We start from the raw sequence: 20,317 nt of genomic DNA, 5'->3' as shown, positions 1-20,317 counted from the left end.
GTGCAGCAAGGAGTGCTACCCTACCCAGCAAGAAAGGACACTCATCAAAGCATCAGTGCTTCTCATGCGGTGGTATAGCCCTTCGCCACACAAGTACAGAAGGCAGGGACTAAGTTGGTCTGTAAGGAAAGCAGAAAGGGAAGGGACAGAGACAGAAGCATGGAAATTCATCAGGCAGCTCATGGAAAGCCCTAGTTAAAAGTATTTGGGACTCGGTTGGGTTTGTTTGTTTGTTTGTTTGTTTGAATCTTACATTCCAGAAGTGGAAGTAAACTATGACAGGAGCAGAACAAAAAACCATTGCAAACACAAGTCCTAACGGGGAACTATGACCCGGTCTCAGAAATAAAAGCCAAAACAGAACAGTAACCTTTAAATGAGCCTTAGTGCAGTGATGCTCTGGACAGATTAGAAAGAGGGAGGCTGACTGCTTGGCAAATTTACATATACAGAAATCCAGGTGAATGGCATGCTCCGGAACCTGAAAGATGGAAACGCTGACAAAGGAAAGTTCCTGGGGTCACAGCAGCTACCTCTCTATCAGTCAATAAAAAAAGGTGCATTAGACCTACTAGACAAACTTGAGTAACACACACACAAACACAAAGCCACCACGGAAGGGTCAGAATGTACTAGGAGCAGAGAAGAAACAGAATAGAATTGGAGATCAACCGACCAGCCTTCAGGCCTTATCTTTGGTGATGTCAGATAAAGGGAAGAGTCTGAACCAACTCAGCAATTCAGCAACCAGAAAGGAGCTGTGGCCAAGGTAAGAAGCAGATAAGGTGGCATTTCCCTGCATAATGAGAGTTTACTGACCACCCTTCAGAATAGCATAGGGTATACTTTCCCCTTCCTATCAGTAGACATTGACAAAACCCAGGGCCTCATTCTGAAATTCAATAAATTCCTTCGACATTCCAAGCACCATAAGTCTAAATATTACACAACTAGTTAAAGTACTCCAAACCTAACAGTTACCCCTTTAAGAAAGTCTCCTTTACAAATAGGTACAACACCCTCCTTTTGTTTTTTTAACAGAAAATCCAAATCCAGAGTTTTTCAAGCAAATTCAGAGACACCAGGTTTAGCTCTCTGATGTGAGTTACTTGGTCCTTCGCCTAATTTAAGGTCTCTATAGTCTGCTACCTCTCATGTGCCAAGTCTGCTCTCGGCTGGCAGAGTGCCAGGGGCACAAAGCAGAGCAGGTCAGCTCAGGATTCCACCCACCCGTGACCACAGAAAAGCCGTGAATCATCTCTCCTGGTTCTTCACAGACATCAGCTCTTGAGAGTGAAAAACTCGGGCACCCAGCACAGGGTTCACCACACCACCATCTGCACCTGCTTTTAGCCAGAACGACCAAGAAGCAATCGTCTGCCTCTCCTCTATGAACCAGAGACCATGCACAAAAGGTGAGCAGTGCCTTTACAGTTCCCTGATTATTTTTAGAACTTGTTCAAATAATTCAGCCTTCCTAGAAAGCCCTTCATTCATATCCACTGGCTTTCTTCAAGACCCAGGAAGCTTCCCCTGGCTGGCTTCTCCCTTACCTCTTGAGGCGCTCTGCAGATACTCCTTAGCACCTGCAAAATGTTCAACTGAATCACTTTTCCTGTTGATGAATGTTTTTGTCTTACCCCCTCAAATGTATTACACATTCCCTCAGGGTAGAGCAAGTGTCTTCAGTATCCATTACATATTACAATGCCCTTGAATGAAAATTTTTCTCCCTGGCTGCCATTAAATAATGTCTTTGTCCAACAAATAGAAACCCAAAGCAACAAGTTCCGCCATTTTAAGTGGGAGAAACTCTTGATATGAATAGAAATATGCCACAGAGCTTCATGTGCTTCTCCAGGAAAGTCACACAATTCAAGCTTGGACTTATTATATCTAACAGACTCCACGACAAGCCACTCCCTGGGAAAGATTAAAGGAATGAAGATGAAGATGAAGATGAAGACTTCTCAGCAGAGAACATGTGCAGAGCACCTAGTTTTCGCCCTGGGATCAGAAAGCATATTATCTATAGATAGATAGATAGATAGATAGATAGATAGATAGATAGATAGATAGACAGACAGACAGACAGATAGACAGATAGATAAATAGATAGATAAATCCTTGGCAGTGTGACCAATGCAGACATCACACAGATGTCCTTAAGGTCTCTAAACTCGGATCAACAACCACAATCTTAACTTTTACATCAACCCAGAGCATCAACCCAAATCACAGCCTGCTTTAAATGAGGAAAACCAAGAGGACTCCTCACCCTGCACACCTGCTGCGCTCTGCCTCCAAGGCTTGCCTTCAGAACAACTCCCTGGGAACTTGAAGTTACAGGCTGGTTGGTAGTCAATTTGAATTGGCTGGTTCATTTGTTCCCTCAACAGTTATTAGTTAGTAACTATTGATGCTAGCAATTGCCAGACGAAGAAAAAGAAAATAATAGAAATGTCTGTTAGCTCTCCCAAATCCTATGCTAGCTTATTTTAAACCAGACTAATTCCATAAACAAATCACCTATATATTATGTGCTACAATTTGGTAAAAGCACATCTGTAATCACAAGCAGTTGGAAACTTGGGGCAGGAAGAGTGCTTCAATGTTAAGGCCAGGCTGAGCTATGTAGCTACATAGTGAGTTTGAGCTAGCCGGGGCTACATAGCAACATCCTGTCTCAAGAAGGAAGGAGAAGAGGAAGGGAAGGAGGGAGAAATATGTAGAAGACCTATTTTGAAAATCAAGTTTTCCACCAATTTTTCAAAACAGAAAGATGAGATAAAAATCTGAGAAATAAAACAGTCATTCAGTGTTGCCCTCAGTACAACAGGAAGGCAGGAAGGCATTTCACAGCTGGAAACCAAAAAATGAAAGGAGGGAGCCTAGGGACTGTAAGCCCTGAAGTTTCAGAAGAAAACAAAGCACATCCCTCGTTCACCTCCCAGCTTTGCCAGAGGTGCTCCTCCCACAAGAGATCTGAGTGTGCATTGTCCAAGAAAGAGATGGTGGCTTTATTTTATGTCATGAATATGTAGCTGAGAGGACACCAGACTGACTGGGCCCAGTTATTTTCGGCTGGCCCCTGGACGACTGCACAGGAAGAAATGCAGATGGACTCCAATAAGCCTTCTGGGGGCCTCTATTGGGCGAGCTGTCGATTTTAAGCCCAAATGAACAAGCATCTAACTTTATCATCTTGCAAATCCCAGAAGGGGCTGCTTGCAAATCTCATGGCAAGCAACCAAGACAGGGCAACAGAACACTGGTGCACAGCCATCCTGAAACCCTACACTGAAATGGACCATTTCAGATAAGACAGGCTCATCCCTTATTTTTAAGTCTCAGGAATTCTGAGCAGTAAAAACAAACACACAGCTCTGCTCTAAACTTTGACACTTCTCCCTAAACCCCAGAGAACAGCAGTAGGGCCGCCAATTAAGTCCAGCTGGGGACTGGATGTAAGCAAAGGCAGGTTTTGTCCTACTTCCTGCTAGCTCTAAGCAGATAACTGGATGACTGTCCACCTGCCTGGCCACTTCAACACAGGACTGCACTCAGTTGCTGACTATCACCCCAACAGCCCAGACTGCTCATCTTCTAGCTGTGAACATCATCAACTGAATAGTCTCAAACTGGTGCATACACTTTAAGCAAGTGAAACAGTGCCGCATACCCTTTCCCGTTGATGATCTGATAACCCACTACAGGGAGCTTTTTCAGCAATAGACAGGTGCATATGTATTTTTAGCTAAAACCTGGTTATGACCATTTCTAAAAAAAAGAAAGTTAATACAATTTCAAAAATATACATTTCCGTGTGAAATTTTATGAATAATTTTCTCACAAAAGTTTACATAGACTGGGGCCTGAGGAGATGGTTCAGCAGTTAAGAGCATTTGATGCTCTTCCAGGAGCAAGGTATGGTTCCCAGAACCTATGTGACAGCCCATAACTATTTGTAATTCCAGGTCCAGGGCATCCAATGCCATCTTCTGACCTTCAGAGGTTCCTACAGACATATTGTGAGATACTTACATGCAAGCCTAGCACTCTTACACATAAAATAAAAATCTTACTGACTTCAAGTCACATTATAGTCTTAATTTTTACTTAAAAAAAAAAGACAGACACAGAAGTAGTTCACATCTGTAGTTCCAGAAGTAGAGGGGCAGAGGCAAGATTGCTGCAAGTTACAGGCCAGCCTAGACTACACAGTGAGTTCCGGTCAGCCTGGGATACAGAGTGAGATCCTGCCTCAAAAACCAAGATAAAATCAAATGGCATCGTTCTTTCAGTCCTGTATCACCTCCATACCTTCGTACTTTCAAGGTTATAGAAATAAAATCACTACGTGCCACATTTCAGATCAGTTGCTACACGGACACAAGGCTTGGGAAAAGAGATTGGCATTGATAAAAACACACAAGAGTTCAGCGTACTGCTCTGAAGGCTGGAAATTAATGTGCAATTCTCTAGGGCATGCACAATTCAGCCCATCATTCATTCATTCATTCCACCAACACCTACTGAACACTACCAGACACACTGCTAATCACTGGCGGCATGAAAGCTCCAGGCTCCATCCAAATGGTTAAGCCAACCCTCTCTATACTTGCATTTCTCAATTAAGACTTATTGTAACATAAATGGAGGTCACCAAAACTGTTCAATGAGGGCCAGACAGTAAATATGTCAGCATCTATAAACAGGAACATATAGTCTGTCCCAGCTACTCAGCTCTGCCTCTGTGGCAATAAAAATAGCCATAAACAATGTTATTAAATGAACTTAACTTTGCTCCAATAAAACTTGGTGTACACTATGATTTGAATTTCATGTAATTTTCAAGTCACAAAATATTATTATTCCTTCAACATTATTTGTAACCAATATAAAAAGTGTAAGTTACTCATAGCTCAATGTTCATACAAAACTAGATGGCAGGCCTGAGGTAGACTTAGGTCAGAGAGCTATAGTTTTCTTAGCCCCAAATCTAAGGACACAGATTCCTTCATCTAGAACAGATAGGCAGGAGGCCAGGGATAGGTCCTAGGAATCACCATCCATCAGAAGTTTTCACAGTGCTCAGGTACAGCAAGCAATTAACAAGGGCTAATTGTACTTAACTAAATGATGACTAAGTACCAGACCTCCTTCAAAGACTTTACCTTTCTCTGGCAGAAATGGCACACACTTGTGATCTCAACTACTTCTGAAGCTGAGACAGGAAGACAGCTTATGGCCAGGCCTTTCAGGACAGCCTGAGCAACATCACCAGACCCTTTCTCAAACTAAAACAAAACAAAGTCACAAAAGCTTTCAATGTGTTCTTGTGGCAGAAATGGACAAGGCAGGAAAGATGGTAGCATATGACGACAGATTCTGACAGGACAGTTTATGAAAAGGTGTAACTCAGGCCAGTAAATGGGGACAGAGATGGGAGAGAAAGAGAAAGGACTTCTGCCTGCCTGAGTGACTGACATCTGGGAGAAGTGTCCCAAACCAAAGGACAACCCTTTGTGCACAGAAGTGATAAAAGATAACCCTACTTGTTGAAAACGTTCAGAGCCTATAGCTCCTGGCCCACTAGGACAAAGGCTTTGGCCATCTTACCAGAAAGCCTAAGGAGCCACTGAGGAACTTTTCACTAAGAAATTAGAGATAAGATACACATTTTTAGATCACCTGATCATTCTGAAATATGGAGACTCCAATACTGATTGTTCCCAATTCCTGATGGGTTGACTGAGGTCTTTTTGAGTTTACAATGAGGAATAACAGATGAACATTTAGTAGACAGCAGTCTTTGGGTTTTGACTTGATCTATTCCTGGGTTACAACTAATTCAGTACTCTCAGCCAACACCAGGAGGGAACAAAGAACCATGACGCTACTCAACCACGAGCATCAACAGCTACTCTCAGGATACTTGGCTAGGTATGATGCCCAGGAAGCTAGATGCGCTTTCAAGTTATAATATTTTCAAGTTGCAAAGGCTTTATTAAGGGTATAACCCCATTGTAAATTGAAAGACATCTATATAAGGAGCAAAATGGGAGGCTGAAACCAATTTGTCAAGATGTGGCAATAATCAGATGAAATTCAATGAGTGTCCACATTGGTTCTCTTTGAGCTGGGCAAAACAGTAAGAAGTAAATTTAAACATGGCTCCATCCAGTCATCCCACATTAATCTTATCCAGGTCACTGGATCAGAAGAAAGAGCTAACCTAAAACACAACTTTAAATTTGCAAACAGTAAGTGAAGGCTTGGTACTAAGAGATGTTCCTTCAGGGGCCGTAAGTAGTGTGAGATGATAAGAATTTGGGGATGTAAATTAAAAAGGAACAACAGCCTATGGAAAATCAAGGAAGAAATCCAAAGTAGTCAGGCATCTCTGAGCCATGTGAGCTTTTATTTTAAAGGAATAAACCAGACACTCTTTTAAGAGATTTGCTAGAGAAACTATAACCTACAGAGATCAGTCCACTCTCTAAGGAGTCAAAGACTTACCTGCAGCAGGACTTCTAGGATCACACCTGCAGGGGCCTCGTGGCCGCCTTCATGGAGCTACAAGACATCTAACCACTGACAAGCTGAAGGCTTTATAAACTGTAAAATATTATAACCACCCCCTCGCTATAATATGGTTAAAAAAAAAAGCACTACAATTTTAAACTCCACTTACTAAGCTCTTAGGACAGGGCCTTCACTCGTCCACACCTTTCTATCAGGCACTGTGGTATGCATTTTAGGTATTTTAAAAATGTTTGTGGAATATCTGGCAGAAACATGAGAATGTATGCACACAGAGGGGGGTACATGATAAAAAGCACACCTGACTTCCTAAAAGGATTTAGAACTGAAATAACCCAACGTTACAACTCCCACGCCAACGTGACCAAGGATAAACTGATGGAGAGGGTGCCTCAGAGCTCTAACTTTTCCTCCAATGTGTGTGCTTTCTTTTGGGTGCCCTGGGAAGGTGGGAGAAGGAATCTGTAGAGAAAGCAATGAACTGTAGAGCAGGGAAATAGCCAACAGCAACTTTTATAAAACTGTTCAACCACTGGCCATTAAAGAACAGCTCCTTAACTTCTCAAGTTGGAACCTGCAAAATGTAAATCAGGCCTTTGTGAGACAAACTAAAATAGTGTCCCCTCAGGGTACACAAATACCACAGTGAAGTCACCAGCTTGAGCTACTCCCTGACATAGTCAGAGCCCATATTACAAAGATTTTTCCCAGGAGAAAAGGAAACTTTGCTGTTTGTTTCGTGTTAAACATTAATACATACTCATCGGAGGGCCAAGTTACCTTATGTGTTGATTCTGATTTATACACACAAGACATTTCATACAGATTAAAGCATGTCCTAAAAAAAACTTATGAAGAGCTTGGAAACTGGGTTGCAATGCTAACTTTGGAACTTCCATAAACTTTGACTGGCCTGCTTATATAAAGTTTCTTAACTTAATTGTTTTAAGAATGAGAAAAGGCTACCTTTTTGCAAGATCAAAATCCCATCTGCCAAGTTTCCATTCACAATAATTATTGCATTAACTAAAGGGGCTACTTAAGAAAAATCAAATCCTCAGCTACAGTACTACCTTCAGCAAGTCCCTAGATATTGCTAAAACTCACTTTTAACATTATCATCTGATGTAAACGTTACACTTTAAATAGCGACTAAGTAATCTATGCACATTATTCAAAAGTATCTGAAAGCTGAACGCAAAATAGAACTTTTTGGGAATGGGTGCCTGAGACTTTCTCCACAACAGGCAGAAAATACAGTTGTGGTTCTCACAGCAACTTTAACTCTTCATATCCAAGATGTGCGGTGCCCTGAACCCTACTATGTTACTGTATATGGAAGTTAAGTAACGGCTGCTGTCTGAATCCATGCTGGTTTTCCTCCATTTTTTACTAATGTAACAGTGATGGTACTGGCTATAAGGATCTAATTTGTACCTGTCGAATGTCAAAATATGATTCAGCCTCCCCCAAAAAGGTACCAGTTAAAATGATCATACAATCTAGTATATGAACATTTCTGAAGGGTGTATGAGCGCCTATCATTGGTGGTCTCCTAGCTGTGAACCTTAGCAACTAAAGACAAATTGCTTTATGTATTATTTGAATATGTCTCGTCATGTTTCATTTTCATACTAAAAAAGTGACTCATGACCATCACCAAAATGCGTACATTGCTTGTAATTACTTACGTGTGCTCTGACTTCACAATGTTTTTCTCTGGTTTTGAGACAGGGTCTCACTACGTAGCTCTGGCTGGTTTGAAACTTGCTAGGTATACCAAGTTGGCCTTTAACTCACAAAAACCCACCTATGTCAGCCTCCCAGAGTGCTCCAGCAACACACCTAACCCTAGACTCGATTCGTTTCTAAGTGTTGCAGTGAGGAGAGTTCGACATCAAAAGGAAGGTTAGCAAAGTGGTGTCTGGGCCGATTCTCCCACACTGCCAACTGGAGTTTCACATGCTCTGGAGGGGCAAGGCACAATATGCACCACTTGTTTAAGGGTATGTGAAATTTGAACCTGGATGGGAGATTTAATGGATGCACAAAACAGTCATGGTACTTGACTCCATGGGAAATAATTAGTTAGCTACAGCCCACAGAGTAACTGGAGTGAATACGCTGAATATCAAAACACTCTGATAGGTCAATCCTTGCCTACCTGCCCTAAATTGTTGAGCACGGCATTCATGCATGCATATACACCCAGTCACAAAAAAAAAAGAAAGAGGTGGGACAGAAACCAGAAACATGACACATAAAGCTCTCCCCTCCCACCTACTCCACCGCACACATTTCCTGCAGGACATCATGTCCAGCCCAAGAACAAGTACTGTATGTTCACTCAAGATTTCATAAACTATCCAACTACAACGTGTAAAGCACATGCGTTTACAATAACTATACTGCTATGAAAATATTGTAAATCTTTTTGTTAAGAGTAAACCCGCTGGGCGTGGCTGCACTCAGGAAGCAGAGGCAAGCCGATCTCTCTGAGTTAGAGGTCAGCCTGGTCTACAGAGTGAGATCCAGGACAGCCAGAGTGAAACACTGTTTTATGTCACTTAGCAACCAACAGAAGACATTTTCAGTAAAATCAAGTCATGCTGCAGTCCTAATGAGGTGAAAAAGCCCTTCGACCTTGTTAGTAACATGGCCCAAAGTATATATATCTGACTAACCTGACTGCTATTCTCCTACCCTAGCACACTGTCTCTGCAACAGAGAATTTACCAGGGAGTAGTAGTCTATCCCTCTGCAATCACCTGAAATCAACCTCAGCTCCTTCTGCCTAGGGGAGGAGGAAGGCTAAGAAGGACAGCCTATTGTTCAGGACTTTTCAACTGCATCTCAGGCCCTTGGGAGCCTTCAAGGCCTTTTCTTTTTCTTTCTTTTTTTTAATCTGAAAATGGATTAAGCAAGACTTCAAGGGAATTCAGAATTGAACAGAAAAAAATAAGTAAAAGGTTAAAAATAACTGGACATAAACTGCAAAACTCATTTTAGGCAACTTAAAAAAATTTTTTCAAGACCCTTAAAAGTTTCTTCTGAGACCTTGGGAAGCCCCAAGTGTCTGCCTCCCACTGACTCCAGAAAGAGCCTGTCCCAAGACACTACAAAACCCGAACTCATCCATTTCTTTAGTTACTGAGAAGCAGAGGCCTCACAGTTCCATTTTGTGAACTTGTTTTCAAAATGTTCCATCTGCCTGGTAACTCACCCACAAATAAAAAGGTGTTTACTACAAAGGCACTAAATAGTGCTTTTCTAAAACTTATTCCACACAGGATAATTTACACTTTTCAAGGCACTTTCTCTAAGTCGTATTCCTGCTTTGAAATCCTGATATAATGGCTGGTATGCTAGAGAGCAATGGAAAGAAAACTACGAAACCATGATCTAAGAATCATTTGCCTATATAATGTCCCTTCCAAAGACCCCAGATTTTATTAGCTCTATAGAACTGCTTGGACGAGCTTGGGGCAGTCTGTTCTCTTTGGAAGTTCCTCAGTACCAGCTACTGGTAAAATCAAGAGCTCCGATGCAATGGGGATGGAGGGTCCACAGTCAGCTTCTCACAGTTAGACTGCACTACTGAACACAGTAACGAACTTTTCGGTTGGCTTGTATGTCTCAAAAATAAAGAAAAACTTTCCTAGATCAAACAGGAATTTTGATCCATTCAGGGAATCACAGCTTTTCCCATCCATGGTTCTGCCATGAAGTTTCCTACTGTACACCCCTTTCCTGAATTCTGAAATGATGCATGTTTCCTCGCTTGCTTGGATCAAAGCAAAAGGGAAGACAACGAGGAGTGCCTTTGAGACTTACACCGGAACAAAACTGCCCGGCAATTACAGCGAGCGTCTTCATTACCTTTTTGTTTTCTGTCTACCAGGATTAGCAGTGAAATAGTTCTTAATTAAGTCTGAACAGCTCTAAAGAACAGTAACTTTAAAGGTAAACTTCTACTTTAATTACACATAGGCAATACCGGCAGTAAAGGCATTTGCTCCCGTCCAATCCCCTTATCAAGGCTAAGAGCAATCATTCTCAACCCCGGAGAGAGACAACTAAACATTTTAAAGACAAGTGTTTAAAGCAGACCTTCAAGACTAACGCAAGCATGCGATGTGATAGTCCTGCCAGCATGGGTGTTTCATTAGCGCTTCTGGGGGGGGGGGCGAATGGGGTGTTGGTCCAAAGCCCTGAATGCTGAAATAGAAAATAATCAATGGAGTAAGAATCCAGTTGGGTCAGAAAGAGTAAGAAACAGAGAGATGCTAGCGTGGGACATGGTGGCCCTCACCGGATGTTCAAAGCGAGATGAATTTTAGAAGTTGGAGAAAGGAATTTCTGTGTGTGGCCCACGCTGGAGAGCAGACCGTCCGCACGCGGCTGGACAGGCCCCTCAGGCCAGACCAGCGGCTCCATGGAAGCAGCCCCGGAGCTGGGCCGTGAGCGAGAAGTAGTGGGGAACAGGGCTGTCACCGCTTACCCAGGTGCAGCGTGAGGTTGATGGAGTTGGGGTACTGCACCCCGGCCAGCATGGTCTGGCTTTGCCACCAGGTGGTGTCGGCCTGGTTGTTGTAGTCGGTCAGGAAGGCTGCCCCGTGCTGCAGGTGGAGCTGGCCGGCGTCGCACAGGTGACAGGACTTGGTGACTCCGGTCACCCCAGTCTGCACGCAGTACTCCTCGGGCGGAGTCCCACACGTGTTGGTAGCCACCACGGTCACATTGAAGGCGGCATTAACAAACTCGGGCATGCAGCGCTGCGGCCGGCCGCCCTCATCCGCGCACTCGTCCATGGCCGCCCGGACACAGCCCGCCGCAGCCGCCAGCACAGCCAGCAGCGGCCACAGCCGCCCCCGGGGCCGCAGGGCCAACTCGGCCCGCCCGCCGCCCGTCATCCCACCACGCTCGGGCCCTCGGCGAAGGCTGGGGTGCCGCGCTGCTCTCGCCTAGCGGCGTGCCTCGAGGCTGCTCCTCCGCTGCGGGTCGAGGCCGGGCTGTGGACCGGGCTTGGTGGCCGAGAACCGGGTGCGGAGCCGATGGGTGGGCGTCCTAGGCGAAGACCGCGCTGCCTCCGCTGCTTCCCGGTGTGCAGCTCGCACTGGGCGCCGACCCCCGACTTCCGAGCGCGCACCCGAGAGCGCGCCCCAGGAGGAAGGAGCAGGGGGTGGGGTCTGCCGGGTGGGGTGGGATCTGGCGGAGGAGAAAACCCAAGACCGGCCTCCTCAGCAGCTCACGAAGGCCGGGAGCCGCTCCCCGCCCTACGCGTCCTCCCCAGCGACTCCCGGCGGCCGCAGGGGCAACCACTGGCGCTCCGGCCTTGGAGGGCGGTGGGCCCGAGGAGGTGGGCGGGGCGGGCAGTGAGGGGGCGGGGTGTGAGATGGGCAGGGCGGGCAGTGAGAGGGCGGGGCGCGAGGTGGGCGGGACCGGGAGCAAAAGGGAGGGGGCGCGGGATGGAAGAGGAGCCGGGGCAAGAAGGAGGGCTCCTGGATGGGCGTGACTAGAGGTGGGCTGGGCGAGGGTATAACAGGGAGAGGCCCCCAGGTGGGCGGGAGGGAGCGTGAGTGAAGGAAGGAAGGCGGGGCGTGGGGGTGTAGGGCGCGGGGCGTTGCATGCTGGGAGGGCAGGGGCCTCCGGGGAGATCCCGCACCCTTCAGGAATCCTCCCCCTGGTCCTTAGTCCTAAGAGGATCTTGTCCTGGAGGGTATCCGGAACTAGGAGGAGATTCTTAAAGAGCCACGCGGGTTCGGGAGGTGGTTCGGAATGTGTCTTTTGACTTCACGATGTTTTGGACCGTGGCCCAACCAGGTGTCAGTCCTTACGGTATCAGCCACTACCCGGCGCTGGGGCCTGAACCCGCAGTGGTACCGAGGCCTGTGTGACCTCGGTCTCGCCAGACGTCCCCGGGATGCCTCCTGTAGCGCTTAACCCCTCTAAGGAGATCCCGGGGTATACAAGGGACTGGGTCCAATCTCAGCTTCGGAGTCAGTTTTGTAATTTCCTTGTTCTAAATTAAAGTGTAACTGTCATTTACCCGGGCAAGGAAGGAAGTGAGAAGGCTGGGAATGGAATGACATTTTCCCTCTGGACATGCAGACTCGCTTTGAAATTCTTCCACTGTGTTGTTTCTGTTTCCCAGCTTGCCTTTAAAAGACTTGAAATTATCTGGATCCTGACATCTTCCTTTTCGGACCTGCTGAGTCACGGAATATTGTCAGTGCCAGAATGACTCAGTTCACAGAGCCCGAGCCAAAAGATCATGAGTTTTAGTCCCAGATCAGAACTACCTACAGTGCTGATGGAACAAGCAGACAGGGGAAGGGAGGTTGCTGTGAAAATGATCCAGTTGAGAGCGGGGCGTGGAAGCCCACTGCTGGAATCCCAACCCAAGATGCAAAGCAGACCCACAAAGTGGCCGCTCCAGACGCATTTTTAAAAAAACTTTCAGACTTAATGATACAGTGATAACAATAAATACCATTTTGGCTTCAGTAGTCTTTTTAAGATTAAAAATATTGGTATCTCCAAAATGGCAGGCTCAGTAGGTAAGGCACCTGCCACCAAGCCTGATGCCTTTAGTTCAATCCCCAGGGACCACATACCTACATCCATAACCACACCATGACACTTGAGTGCCCACATACATAGACACACAAAAAACTAAATAAATAAATGTAATTTTAAAAAATAGAAGTAGTGGGCATATGATACAGTGAAATAAGTAAATGATAGGTAATGATAGGATCAGTGTCAGGACCATGAGTCCTAATTAAGACAGCCTTAAGGATAATGGGCTACTGTGATGGGTAGGGGTTACTGTCCAGAGAACTTGTAATACTGAACTTACTTGGGAATGCATCCACCTGCCTTATTTGATGAGATGGTGGAGATTATGTATGCTTTACCCCTATAACTTTAAGGAAAGAAAACTGGGAGCTATAATAACATTTTAGATGGCTGAAAAAAAATCAGTTTATCCCTGGAGGGGGTGAGGTCTCAGTTCATTAAGCATGCCAAATAAATTGGCGTGTGTCCTTTTCATTGCTCTCTTTGGGCTTCTGATGTCCAAAGTTAATTTCAAACTGTTATTTATGGTAATTTACTCTGTAATTTCATCACAGGAACCTTATCTCTTATTTGTGCAGTGCATGAAGGAATCTTGAATTCACCTCTTTACTGCTCATTGGAATATGTTAAAGTAACAAAGTATTGGTTTTTCTTAAAAGAAAACAAATTGTATCCAACCAATGTGCTTGATGATGCTACTTTGTTTCATTGTGTGAACTTGGGGGGCAAGGTGGGGTGGGGAGAGGGGACGAGACAGGGTCCCACTCCATAGTCCAGGCTGGTCTGGCTCCCACATCAGTTCTCCTGCCTCAGCCTCCTCAGTGCTGAGATTGCAGGCATGAGCCTCCATGCCAGTCATCATTTTGTAAATATTGATTCAAATAAACCAAAGACTTTGTAATACAATTTTGAAGAGAAATCTGGTCACTGGATGCTGGATGATACCGTATTTGAAGTACCTGGAGGCACCACAGTTATCAATAAATTTGCTATTTAATACGAAAATAAATTTGATGGCATCTAACTGGAGTGATTTCCTAACATCCACTATAGGTTAAGGCAAGAGAATCTTCGGTTCCAGGCCAGTGAGAACCTCTCTGTCCCACCTGCCCTGCCTCAAAACGTCATATAAGATTTACTCTAAGTTACACAGTTTGTTCTTTCTTTCCTCCTCCTCCTGCTCCTCCTCCTCTTTCTCCTCCATCCTCCTCTTCTTCCTCCTTCCTTCTTCTTCTCCTTCTACTCCTCCTCCTTCTGTTTGTTTTGGGTTTTGGTCAAAAGATTCCAGAGCCTTACCCTTTTAAACACACATTCTTAAGTATTTTGAAACTCCATTATATACTAAACAGACATGCTATTTATGAGGGAAAACATGAAAGAAAATTGAGTTCAGGTTTGTGAAATTCAGATTCTCTTAATGCCTGGTCACCAGTGACTCCATGCAACAAGGCCGGTGGCTATGCAAGATGAAAGCATGTGGCTATACACGTTAGATACCCACCAAAAGCCTCTATCTCCCAGTTAAACCCTGAAGCATAAGAGACTTGTCCTTTCCAGTATATATCTGGATAACTTCACCGGAGGATGCTCGATGGCTAAGCCACCTGTGAACCTGCAGGCGTGACCTCCCCTCCCGAACTGAACAACAATAGCCCATCATGAGCCCACTGGGACAAAGCCACTTGGGAAAGGTTGCTGTTGCCAGTAGTGGGTAGGTTAAAAGGCAGCAGGAAAATCAACAGATGTTAAAGTGTGTGTTGCCTTTCAAGATTGTACCTTTGTTAGGTTTTTAAGCCTTTATAATTACCAATGTGTTTAGTTTCCCATTTTTTATTCTTTCTGAGCTCATCACCAATTCTATTGTCTCCACACTGAAGGACATTATACTATCTGCCTTGTCCTTTATGCTTAGAGATGTCACCATCAACAACAACTAGTGGTAATAATATGATGATGTTAGCCTGCATTTGTATATTATTTTCATTTTTCAAATTTTCTCTGGAGCACAGGATGTTATTGCCTCTGTAGCACTGAAGAAACTAAGCCACAAGGTTAAGTAACCTCTGACCCCAAGTAAGAAGTAAAACAGGACAAAAGCTGCCCTTCTGGCACTCTGTGCACAGAGGTTTCCTTCTGCTGGGTAAAGGTCATAAGAGCAATAAGGGTAGATAAAGCACTGTTTTCCACTGCCAAGGTTTCCCAGGTTTTCAAATAGGAATTTAAACTGAGTAGAAATTAAAGTGATACTGAAAAAGTACTAGAATTTCTCTTCAAAGTCACAGTAACTACACATGGTATTTTGGGTTAGGCTTGGAGATATTCTGCCTGTGTCCTTGATACAAATCCCAGCATAACAAGCTAAGAAGCTTGTGTGGCTCAGGTAAAGAAAGACCAGATTCCTCTTGTATAAGTAGACTTAGTCATTTAGGCTTCTTAGTCATACAGGTTTCTTAGTCATTTCAAATCACAAGCCTTTAGTTTTTTTCTTTACTATGTGTGTATTATGTCATCATTTCTTTGTTTTTTAATTTTCAGTTTTAAGCCCATTCTAAGTTCTAGATATGAATATTAGATAATTAATTTAGGTTATTTAGTCCTTAACACAAGTACTTAAGAATAAGAACTTCTAGCAGGACATGGCACATGCCTTTGATTCCAGCATCCAGGAGTCAGGGACAGGTGGATCTCTGTGAGTTCAAGACCAGATTGGTTGGTTTACAAATCAAATTCCAGGACAGCTAGGGCTGCTTCAAGAAAAAACAAAGAAGAGAAGAGAAGAGAAAAGAAGGAGAAAGAATAAGAATGTGTAAGTACTCCATCAGCTATGTGTCATAAGTGCTGATGTGCCTGGGCCTGGATCTTGTCATTGTTAGTATTAATCAACTGAAAACGTTTTCTGATTCCTGTTACAATTCTTCTTTGATCCAGAGGACATTCACAAACTTGTTGCTCAATTTCCAAACATTTGGAGATTTTCCAGTTCTCTTTACTATACAATTAGTCATACATAGTATTGTTATTGAGAAATGGATAAGTAACACTGCTGTGGAATATTTAACTATGTAAAGATGTGTTACATTTGTTTATGCTGTGGAATATTACTTATAACTGTGTAAGTTTCTGCTACTTTAGTTAACAATATAAAGTTGTGTTAAATTTGTTTATGCTGGGGCTGGAGAGATGGGTCAGTGGTTAAGAGCACTGACTGTTCTTCCAGAGGTCCTGAGTTCAATTCCTGGCAACCACATGGTGGCTCACAACCACCTTGAATGCCCTCTGCTGGCATGCAGGCATAAGGCTGTATACACAATAAATAAATAAAATATTTTTTTTAAAAAGTGTGCTTATGCCTTTAAAAAATGTGTTTATGCTGTATTTGTTTAACTATGTAAAGATGTGCTGCATTTGTTTCACCTTGCCTGCCTAAGGCACCTGACTGGTCTCATAAAAAGCTGAACGGCCAATAACTAGACAGTAGAGAGATTGGCAGGGCTGGTGGGCAGAAAGAATAAATAGGGAAAGACAAACTAGGGAGAAAGAGAGGGGCACACCTCAGGACTGGCCAGGCAGCCGCCAGTCAGTCAGACATGAGAAGCAGTTATACAGATGGAAAGAAAGGTTATTATTTGTGATTTAGTAAAGCTTGCGTTTTTAATGCTCCATATAATATGATCTCATTTGACCTCTCCAACAACCCTAGGATGTGTGCCTTTTTACTATTATCTGGTTTTATAGATGAGAAGGGAGGCATAGGAAGATCATGAGGCCAGTAAGTGGCAGAGCTGAAACTCTAACACTGACAACTTGCCTATAGAGTCTTTGTCTTAATTAGTTGCTTTGCAACTAATACCGAGATATCATGGGTGAAACATCAGTTCCCATGCATGGTCATGCTAGAGACACAGACGAATCTTTACTTAGGTCTCAGTTCTGTCAGAGATGCTGACACATTTAGCACATCAATAAGATCACAAATTTTCTTTCAGCTGTTTAAAATCTAAAATATGTTTTAGACGTAATAGAAATAATCTCTCTATAGCAATATTGATAAATGTCATTACCTAAAATACACTTATAGACTTGGTTTGTATTCTTGAAAAAAGAAATGCCCGTACAGATAAGATCAGCTGAGGGAGAGGTAAAATTCAATTTACCTTAAATTATGTACATATATTATTTCTCTTGTGGCTATGACCTAGATGATTAAAGTTAGAAGTTAAACTTTAATGCTGTGCACTCAAGGACTCTATAAATATGCTGTACAGACAAGGATTATAGAGTGTCGGTTCCACATGAAGAAGACCATCTCCGTTTCCCCCAGAAACGGTGTTCCCCAGAACACTTGTCCTCAGGAAAGTATTGGATCACTAACACAGAAACACTCTGTAAAAAAAAAAAAAAAACAAAAAAAAACAGACAAATAGGAAGGACTCACTGACATCTGTGAAGTTTTCCTAAGTTAATGATGCAGCATATAAAGCGGGAATACAGCATGACCACTACTCAAGGCCAGTGGGCAGAAGGAATTTTGCAGAGTTTGAAAACTAAGTGACCACCTCCAGAGGAACCCTCTTATACAATCACAAAGCTCTTGGCCATGTAGCAAGGTCGAAGCTAGGTCAAAGCAGATGGCTGAAGTTTAGGAAATAAAACCAGTGCAAGACTTGATGAGAGGGGAATATATACATCTCACTCTCTGGGGACTGAAACCTGGCAACTCCCATAGATGGATGAGAGAGGAGTTCATGAGGGTCCACCCCGTCCCGAGGTGCCATTGGCAGTTAATGGTTGCTGGAGGAGAGGAAGTCTTATTTTCCAGGGTGCAGCCACTGGTAAATTGCCCACGCTCCAGTAAATAAGCCCCTATCCACAATCATGCCAGCAATGCTAATCAAACTCAGTGGATTCCATACACACAAAAAAAGCAACAGACAAACCAGAAATAACAAGACATACAGGTGTGAGGGAGCTCCCTGAGAAGAAGATGTTCGAGTAGGAATGAAATGAAAGAGGTAATGGGGGAGGGATGAAAGTGAGCAAAAACAACATATACATGTGTGAAAGCATCAAAGAATTTTCAACTTATTTAAGCCAGAAGTTGGGGGCTGTCAAGATAGATCAGCGGGTAAAAGCACCAGCTTGATGGCATGATCTCAATCCTGGAGCCCAAGTGAAGGTGGAAGAAGAGAGCCAGCTCCACAAAGTTGTCCTCTGACTTCTACAGGTAAACATGCTTATGTGTCAGACCCCTCATCATCACCATCACCACCACCATCACCACCATCACTACCACCACCACCCATCACCACCATCACTATCATCATCACCACCACCACCATCACCACCATCATCATCATCACCACCATCATCACCATCACCATCACTATCACCATCATCACCACCACCACCATCATCACCATCACCATCATCATCACCATCACCATCATCATCACTACCACCATCATCACCATCACCATCATCATCACCATCACCATCAAAATCACCACCACCACCACCACCACCACCATCACCACCATCATCATCATCGCCACCATCACCATCACCATCATTACCACCATCACCATCACCATTATCATCACCATCCTCACCATCATCATCACTACCATCATCATCATCACCACCATCACCATCATTACCACCATCACCATCACCATTATCATCACCATCATCACTATCATCATCACTACCATCTTCACCACCATCACCATCATCACCACCATCACCATCATCACCACCATCACCATCATCATCATCACCACCATCACCATCATCACCACCATCACCATCACCACCATCATCACCATCACCATCATCATCACCATCACAATCACAATCACCAACACCACCACCATCACCACCATCACCACCATCATCATCACCATCACCACCATCATCACCATCATCATCACCATCACCATCATCACCACCATCACCACCATCATCATAATCATCACCACCATCACCATCATCACCACCACCACCATCATCATCATCTGTAACATGAGTTCTAATCAGTCTTAATAATAAAAACCCGGAGTCAGATATTAGAGGGTGAAAGCTAAAAGATCAGAGAAGCAGAGCAGCCAGCCCCTAGAGCTCTTACCTCTACAAAATCCTCAGACTGAAAAGAGACCAAGTTCCTGTTTCCTCCTGTCTGTATTCCTCTCTTTGCCCAGCCATCTCACTTCCTGTCTATCTGGACAAACCTCCAGACCTCTATGGTTAGCTAGTGGCTAGCTCTACCCTCTGATCTTCAAGCAAGTGTTATTTAGAGTACAAACAAGATATCACCACAATCATCATCATCACCACCACCATCATCATCATCTTCATCAACAACAATTTAAAAGCCAGAAGTGTGTCAATAAACAAAATGATCAACAAAACAACCTTTTAAATTATTGCTAATGACCGAATGGATTTTTGTGGCTCCACCCTCCTGCCTATGTTGGACATCCAGCTCTGAAGGTGACTTTTGGAGACAAAGTTTAGGAGTAGTAATTACTACCAAGTGTGGGAGTGGGTTCTAGGCTGCTGGGATTGGTATTTCAATAAGAAGAGACACCAAGTATTTAGCTTCCTCTGTGTCTGTCATGTAAGGGAGCAGCAGGGGGTTCTCACCAGGTCACACAGGTGAGGAAGCAGCAGGGATGCCTACAAGAGGCAAATGGCCCAGGGTCTGGGTCCTAACTTTTAACCTGTGGAACCATGTGGTGCTGTGGTTTTGGGCTTTGGTTTTGGTTGGGCTGCCTTGTTTCGGTTTGTTTGTTTGTTTGTTTGTTTGTTTATTTGTTTGTTTTGTTTTGAGTGGGTATAAGAGGCTTAGAACTATGAAAAGATACCTTTCTGTAGATGAAGCTACCTATGGTTTTGTTAGAGCAGCCTAAACAGACCAATGTAATTGTTTGAATTAGAAAAAATACTGCTGTCCAGCTTTACAGAGACACAAAGTGAACCTGCTATGTCTCAGAAATTGTGACTATGTGTGTTGGAAATTAACTTGGTTTTTTTTTCTTAATCAGTTGTGAGACATAAAAGTATGAGTAATTCATCATCTCACCATTCAGACTGTACAGACAGTATCTGTCTGCTAAGCAAGTCTCCTCCATCTTTCTGAACAGGCTGCCCCGTGTGGTGCCTCCTGCCTGTGATCCCAGGGCTCAGGAGG

General features: G+C 43.8%; 1 protein-coding gene and 1 long non-coding RNA gene across 2 annotated transcripts in view; one reads left to right on the top strand and one right to left on the bottom strand.

The window, feature by feature from the left end:
* Positions 1 to 11,874, bottom strand: part of Lamc1 (laminin subunit gamma 1) — a 113,503-nt gene extending 101,629 nt beyond the window's left edge. The window contains exon 1 of the mRNA XM_005071291.4: positions 11,048 to 11,874. Within this exon, the coding sequence (XP_005071348.1) occupies positions 11,048 to 11,459 (412 nt within the window). The 5' untranslated portion in view covers positions 11,460 to 11,874. The remainder of the gene's footprint in view (positions 1 to 11,047) is intronic.
* A 131-nt stretch (positions 11,875 to 12,005) lies between these two features.
* On the top strand, positions 12,006 to 13,052 carry LOC121137249. Its single transcript, XR_005874492.1, has 2 exons — positions 12,006 to 12,067; positions 12,701 to 13,052. It is a non-coding gene; the product is annotated as an uncharacterized LOC121137249 (long non-coding RNA).
* The last annotated feature ends 7,265 nt before the right edge of the window (positions 13,053 to 20,317 follow it).

Source organism: Mesocricetus auratus, unplaced genomic scaffold (assembly GCF_017639785.1).
Source record: "Mesocricetus auratus isolate SY011 unplaced genomic scaffold, BCM_Maur_2.0 Super-Scaffold_100676, whole genome shotgun sequence".
Taxonomy (NCBI): Eukaryota; Metazoa; Chordata; class Mammalia; order Rodentia; family Cricetidae; genus Mesocricetus; species Mesocricetus auratus.
Note: the sequence above shows the minus strand (reverse complement) of the source record. Positions and strands in the feature narration are given on the sequence as shown.